General features: G+C 51.0%; 1 protein-coding gene across 1 annotated transcript in view; it reads right to left on the reverse strand.

Annotated features, from left to right (window-relative positions):
* VPS4B (vacuolar protein sorting 4 homolog B) overlaps positions 1–7,464 on the reverse strand; it is a 33,442-nt gene extending 25,978 nt beyond the window's left edge. The window contains exon 1 of the mRNA XM_018039376.1: positions 7,177–7,464. Coding sequence (XP_017894865.1) covers positions 7,177–7,203 — 27 coding nt within the window. The 5' untranslated portion in view covers positions 7,204–7,464. The remainder of the gene's footprint in view (positions 1–7,176) is intronic.

Below are 8,004 nucleotides of genomic sequence, written 5' to 3' on the forward strand. Positions count from 1 at the left end.
TGTTTTAGAGTTGATCAAACATAGCAGTACACGTAGCGGAGAAGGCAGTGGCACCCGACTCCAGTACTCTTGCCTGGAGAATCCCATGGATGGAGGAGCCTGGTGGGCTGCAGTCCATGGGGCCGCTAACAGTCAGACACGACTGAGCGGCTTCACTTTCACTTTTCACTTTCATGCATTGGAGGAAATGGCACCCCACTCCAGTGTTCTTGCCTGGAGAATCCCAGGGATGGAAGAGCCTGATGGGCTGCCGTCTGTGGGGTCGCACAGAGTCGGACATGACTGAAGTGACTTAGCAGCAGCAGTACATGCTTCAAAGTTCAGATTGTTGAACTCGAAGCTTAATTTGCAAGTCTGGTCAGCCCAGCAGGATATAAAGGGTGGACGCATCAGTCAGCCCTCTTTTAGGGCCAGAATGACACCAGCTGAAACCTGCATAGTCAGGACTTAATAATCTAGTTCCATATATGGTAACTTTTTCTGATGAGGTACACCTCTGTATTTGCATCGTCCAGTACAGGAAAATATAGCTCTTGAAACTTTTGGCTAATGTGACTGAAAAGTGAGTTTTAAATTTGAGTGACATGTGAATTGCCACAGGCAGCAGCCACATTGGACAGCAAGGGTCTCACTTTCACTCAGAGATGAGGATCTGAGGACGCGCCTCTGTTGCTCCTGCTGAGCGCCTCACTGCATCCTCATTCCTGTTAGCACTCTGCATTTGAGACAAGGTTAAAACGCTGCCCTAGGACCGCTAGCTCGGTCCTCTACCGCTTCTGTCAGACTTACTGCCTAGCCTCCTCTTAGCGGTCAGCCTGCTCTACGCGTGATGCTGAAGCCCGTACAGCACCAGGGAGGGGCACCCTTTGGCCGTTTCCCCTGGAGACAATCAGTCCCCAGTGCTGGGTCGTGCTCTGCGCCGGCCTGGCTCTGTCTAGGTCTCAGCTGAAACCCTGTGGTCCCTGTGCACCCGGGTCCGTCTGCTGAGGACGCTCTTCCCTCAGTTCAAATACCAGTTCCCAGAGAAAGTGAAAGTCACTCAGTCGTGTCCAACTCTTTGAGACCCCATGGACTGTAGTCCATGGAATTCTCCAGGCCAGAATACTGGAGTGGGGAGCCTGTCCCTTCTCCAGGGCATCTTCCTAACCCAGGGATCAAACCCAGGTCTCACGCACTGCAGGCGGATTCTTTACCAGCTGAGCCACCAGGGAAGCCCGTCCTCAGGGAGGCTCCATTCAAAGGCTGCGCCCCATCCTCACGCTCACCTCTCCGCCTGTCCTGCGCTTATTCTTCCACACCCTGGCACACTCACTCCCTGACCATCTCCTTCCATCCGGAGAACCTCCACCAGGACGGGGGCTCCCACCTGTCATCTCTGACATCTTCTCTCCACCAGGTATTTCCGTGTGCCTGCAAACAAGCCTCCTTTAGAGAGCCCTGACACTAATACCCCCTTCAGCTTGGTTGTTTCTCTGCTACTGTTTAGAACCCAAACTTCACCAAAGCAGCCTCTACTCTCTCCAGTTCCTTCTTGCTGCATACCCTTCGGCTATCTGGGCTCCTGTCCCTTATCTCATCAATAAAACTGCTCATATCAAGGTTCTCTGTGAAGCCAGATCCAAAGGCCAGCTCCGTCTTCATCGTGATCCCTCGACAATGTTCTACAAGAGAGTATTACGCTGTCCTCCTACCTCTCTGACAGATGCTGCTCCGTTTCCTTTGCTGATTCTTCTTGTAACACTGTCTTCTTCTTGACACTGAAAGATATTAAGGTTCCTCTGGGCTTGGGTGGGGCTTCTGCTTATTACCTCCCTGAGTGAGCTGTTCTCAATGATTAAAACTGATTATCTTTACGCTAATGATTCCCAAATTAATTCAATTTGCAAACACAGCACTCTTCTGTTTAAAATGCTCCCAGCAGCTTCTTTCTGTGCAGGTTGGTTTGGTTTTGGCCTGTCCTCTCCTCCCAGAACACAAGCTTCACGAGGACACGAGTCACGATGGTGGCAACGGCTCTTTTATATTCCGGAGTCTAGCAGGAGACTGACTGGACGCTGGGGTCAGCCCGGATCCAGTCATCAACGTGGAGCTACAGAGGCCGGGGACTCCGGGGACCGTCCTTTTCAAGGTAGGAGACCACAACACGCGCATGCGAGAAAACTCTGGGAAAATTCCAGAACCACCTTCTCAAGAGGAAAGTTGGCCCAGCCCCCGCCTTTCAAAACTAATTTTTCCCCAGTGCTCTGGAACCTACCATCCTCTGACAGTTATTCCCCTCAATTATATCAGCGCAACTGTCCTCCCCAACCTAACTTTCCCCCTTTTTAAGGGAGCAATCCTTAGCATAAAAATGTACGTAAGTCCTATCTTAGACTCACAGCTACAAAACACCAACAAAACACACCACCTCTCCCTAATTCTAAGGTTCCATGTAACTAACAACTTACCTGTCTCTTCACCTCCACAGCCAAGTCCCAAGGAGGACCCTGCGTGCATCTCGGTTTCCCGGTTCCTCCCACTCGTCTTCCTGCTCCCTGACGGGCCGAGCTCCCACTCGCCGGGTTCCGGGTGACCAGGTGAGCCCTCGTCAGACAGACCCCCGAGGCGGCCTCCTCTGTCCTCCCAGGTGTCACTCTCGGCTACGTCACCACTCCTTCTCGGGCTGCCTTCTCTCTCCTAACGCTGCCATTCCACTCGGTTTGTGCCTTGGTTCCTGTTCCCCTCATTCCATACACTCCAAGCTGCCCCAACCTCTGTGACCATCTGTGTGCTAGGAACCCCCAAATCCGTATCCCCAACCCGTCTAAGTCCTACACACACGAACCCAGCTGCTCAGTGGGTATTTCCACCCGACTGTCCCCACAGGCACTTCAAGCCCCAAAAGTTCAGGACCCGTCCGGCCCCAAAGATGCCCCGTCTTCGAGTAATCCCAGAACCAACCCACTCAGACCCCCAACAAGGAATCTGGGAGAAGCTCGCTCGTTAAGTGGAGAGCCACGCCCAGCTCCCCTTCCCCTTCAGTCCGTCTCTCGCCAGGCCTGCCCCGATTCTCACAGCTACTGCACCACTCTGGCCCTCGCCACCTCCCATCGCAGAGACAGAGCCTGCCTCCTAACTGGTTTCAGTGCTTCCAGGCCTGCCACCTGTCAAGCTGTCCCTGTACACACACAATGGTTTTGTTCTAGAACAAAAACTGGAGCTTCCTGCTTCTCTTGACCCCGTGTGGAGCAGGACGGGGCCGATCACCTGCGTGCACACTGCTGCTCGGGACGTGGCCGACCTGGGCGCGACCTCTCCCTGCACACTCCGATCCCGTCACGCCAAACTACTGGGCCAACCCAGGTGGCTCAGACTCCGCGCCTGTGTGTGCAGCCTGTGGCCCACCCGGAACACTGTGCCCAGCGTCTCCCTGTAAAACTCCAGCTTCTCCAGGACTCAGCACAGTCACTGTGGTCCTGCTGGAAGCCCTCCCCAGCAAGCCTAGGAGACCTAACCATGTGTGCTCTAAATTTCCACTGCCCCCTGCACATGCTTCTAAAGGTCACAAAATACCCCAAGTCACTTTATGTCTGTTTTCACATCAGCATATAAGCCCTTGGAAATCAAGGATGATATATTTCTTTTATGATGCCCCAACATGCAAACACTTAAAAACAAACAAACATTCCGGACTGAGGAAACGTGAGTTCTATGCACAATGAACTTGCAGTTTCTACCGACTCTCTCCGAGGTCTATTACACTTCCAGACTAAGGCATAAGTTCATTTTCTCTACCTGGAATGCCTCCTACTCTCCTGTCCAAGAAAGCATGATTTTATCGTGAAAAAGCACCAACATATAAGCAGACAGGCCTGGATTCAAAACTACCTTCAACAAACTAACTGTATGTCTCTGGGTAAATCATAACCTTAATAGGCCCTGGATTCTTATACTGAGAAACTGAAGTAATACTCTCCTTGCAGAGCTGTTCTGAGGACGAGGTGAGATCCCACCAAACACCAGGCAGACAGTGTCAGTATCTCACTCTATCTAAGCTCACCGTCACCTCCTCTGCGGGACCGTTCTCATTTATCCTCAGAGAGCTACACAAGCCCTTCCTTTCTGCCCTCCCTCACTAGAGGATCATTACATTATTTTATTTTGATCTTTAGTTATCTGCATTTCTCCATTTGATTATAAGCATCTGGCTATGGGGACTTTTGGAGAAGGCGATGGCACCCCACTCCAGTACTCTTGCCTGGAAAATCCCATGGATGAAGGAGCCTGGAAGGCTGCAGTCCATGGGGTCACTGAGGGTCGGACACGACTGAGTGACTGCACTTTCACTTTCATGCACTGGAGAAGGAAGTGGCAAGCCACTCCAGTGTTCTTGCCTGGAGAATCCCAGGGACCGGGGAGCCTGGTGGGCTGCCGTCTATGGGGTCGCACAGAGTCGGACGCGACTGAAGCAACTTAGCAGCAGCAGCAGCATGGGGACTTTTGCCTTGTTTGATCGGAAAATTATTTGTCAGTTAAATTTCTTCACCCAAATTTCCTACATTAGAAGATTGAAAAGGTTGACTGAGAATGTGCACCTGCCCCAACCACTGATAAAAATACAGCTCATTCTCTCTTCCTGTTTAGCACTAGCACCTATGCCTTTAAGACAGGTCAATCTCAAACTGATTTACTGAAGAACATTCATAGTCCGATTCCAACATAATGCAAACAATTATACAATGAAATTGCAATCTTGCAAAAGAAAAAACACGGATAAGTAGATGCAGATTATAGTGTAGGAAGCCCAAATCACATGCAGATTCTTGACAAATGAAACACTGGTGGACTATGCCTAAGGTGGATGAGCAACAGGGAAACAGCTGGGCACAGGAAGTCATGGCTATTATCTTGTAAACACTCTTAGTGGTGCATAATCTGTAGAAAAAGGAATCACTATGCTGTACAACTGAAACCAGTATAAAACTGTACAGCAACGAACTTCAATAAAAACATGTTTTACAGATGGTGGAATAAAACTATGCAGGTGACTGACAAACCAAGAAGGATGAAGACAAGATGGGCACTTCAAAAGAAACCACCTTTGACACTCAAGGGAACAATACTTTTATCAAATGACCAATACTTTTGCCAAGTACATTTATCAAAAAGACCCCTTCTGAATGGGGTTACATTATTGTTGCATCTTAGTTTAAGGAAATCTTGACAAAAATGCACATATAAAAATCAACACATGACATCCTCTAAGAAATAAGTCACAGTTGCAATTATATTTTGTGAAACAAAACATTTATTTTCATAATCTTTTTGGTCGATTTTCAACTTAAGAGTCCCAAGCAAGCACTCCACCCCCTTTCCGGTGAAAATTTGATTTCGATTTAAATTGGTCTACTTTCAGTGATCTTTCTTCAGGATCAACCATTCTGGGCTAAGCAGATCCTCTGCTAATTATCCTAGGTGCCTGTACTCAACAGATGCCTTTCCAACTGTTAAACCAAGAGGAGGATTCAATACAGGTATTCATACCCCTCTTTTGTCCCAAACTTACCTACTGGCCCTTGAGGTAAAGTCACATTCTAAACCCCACTTAGAACTGGACAGGGAAAAACGGACTGGTTCCAAATTGGGAAAGGAGTATGTCAAAGCTGTATATTGTCGCCCTGCTTATTTAACTTACATTCAGAGTACATCATGCAAAATTCCAAGCTGGAATTAAGATTGCTGGGAGAAATATCAATAACCTCAGATACGCAGATGACACCACCCTTATGGCAGAAAGTGAAGAGGAACTAAAGAGCCTCTTGATGAAAGTGAAAGAGGAGAGTGAAAAAGTTGGCTTAAAACTCAATATTCAGAAAACGAAGATCATGACATCCAGTCCCATCTCTTCATGGCAACTAGATGGGGAAACAATGGAAACAGTGAGAGACTTCATTTTGGGGGGCTCCAAATCACTGCAGATGGTGACTGCATCCATAAAATTAAAAGATGCTTGATCCTTGGAAGAAAAGCTATGACCAACCTAGACAGCATATTAAAAAGCAGAGACATTACTTTGCCAACAAAGGTCCGTCTAGTCAAAGCTATGGTTTTTCCAGTTGTCATGTATGGATGTGAGAGGTGGACTATAAAGAAAGAAGAGCGCGGAAATATTGGTGCTTCTCAACTGTGGTGTTGGAGAAGACTCTAGAGAGTCCCTTGGACTGCAAGGAGATCCAACCAGTCCATCCTAAGGAAATCAGTCCTGAATATTCTTTGGAAGGACTGATGTTGAAGCTGAAACTCCAATACTTTGGCCACCTCATGCGAAGAGCCAACTTACTGCAAAAGACCCTAATGCTGGGAAAGACTGAAGGAGAGAGAAGGGGACAACAGGGGATGAGATGGTTGGATGGCATCACCAACTCAATGGACATGAGTCTGAGTAAACTCCGATAGTTGGTGATGGACAGGGAGGCCTGGCGTGCTGCAGTCCATGGGGTCACACAGAGTCGGACACGACTGAGCGACTGAACTGAAACCCCAGGATTGGAGGCACTGTTTAAAAAATGTCTCATCTCAAAGAATTGCATTCCACAGAGGTTGAACAACTGTCTAAAATATTAGGATCACGTGCTTTACGAATAAAACACGGAACTCACTGCAGTAGGGGTGGAAAGGTGAAGTAACAAAGGAGCTAAAACCTTCTCCACGATCTTATTTACATGCCACACTTGGGGAGCCATCACGGCGCAGCTGAACGCAGAGTCCAGGAACTCGCGGACCCCTCAGATTCTGAGCTCACGACTCTACCCATCTGACAGCTCGAAAGAAAGGATGTGCTACAGCGGCCTGAGGAACCAGGAGAGGACCCCAACCTTCCTATTTCCATCTGATCCAGAGCAGTGCATTGCGTGCGTCCCGTCCTTTCCTCTCTCCCTTACACCGATGGGGTCTATGCCTCTCCTTCAAGCTTCAACCAGTTCGGTTCAAACTCGGCTGGTTTGAAAAGGGAAAAAGACCACACATACACACGGCAGAAAAGCCTCAACAAAAGTCAGGAGTCCTACAGCGCGGGGAGCTCCGGCGAGCCCGAGAGCAGGCGGAAAGCCGGCCTCCTCCCCCGGGCTCGGGGCGCGGCCGCGGCCGCCCTCCCTGCGGCCGCCCTCCCTGCCCACCACCCTCTCGCGCCGGGGATACCTGCAGGTTGGTCGAGGTGGACGCCATGGTGGAGACCCGAGGCGGCTCCCCGGGGAAGGCCTGGGGCGGAGGCAGGCAACAGGGCGACGTCGACTCACACCTGGAGCGGCCCGAACGCACGCAGGCCAGCGGCTTGGAACCTCGCGGCTGCCTCCCTCGGGAACTTGTTCGGAAACCACCCGGCACTCAGACAGCGCCCGACCCTCCCCACCGGGCTTCCGCGATCCCAGCCCCCGCGCCGGGCTCGCGTCCCGCCTCTGCCGCAGAACTTCCGCTTTCGTCATCAGCACGCGCCCCACCCCGTCCCCGACTGTCGCGGTCTCGCCCTCGCCCTGGGCCTCGCGAGGCCGGGACGCGGGTCTCTGAACCCGGCGGAGGCCTGGCGGAAGTCATCCTGCGCGCAGGCGCACTACGGCTCCGCTGAGCCAGTGGGGCAGCTGGCGTTGCAGGGCTGTTCCTGCTGCTTTTGCGGCTGTGGTATAGTTTGAGACGAGTTACTGGCTCTGGCGCCTCTCACGTGACTGTACGTGGGGCGTGCTCTGTCGCTCTGTCACCCGAGGTCCAAGAGCCACTGGTGGGGGCTTTGGGCCGGGTACCAGTTCAGTCGCTTAGTTGTGTCAGACTCTGTGCGACCCCATGGACTGCAGCACGCCAGGCCTCCCTGTCCATCGCCAACTCCCGGAGTTCACCCAAACTCATGTCCATCGAGTCGGTGATGCCATCCAGCCATCTCATCCCCTGTCGTCCCCTTCTCTCACCTTCAGTCTTTCCCAGCATCTGGGTCTTTTCCAGTGAGTCAGCTCTTCGCATCAGGTGGCCAAAGTATTG

The sequence above is a fragment of the Capra hircus genome, chromosome 24 (assembly GCF_001704415.2).
Source record: "Capra hircus breed San Clemente chromosome 24, ASM170441v1, whole genome shotgun sequence".
Classification (NCBI taxonomy): Eukaryota; Metazoa; Chordata; class Mammalia; order Artiodactyla; family Bovidae; genus Capra; species Capra hircus.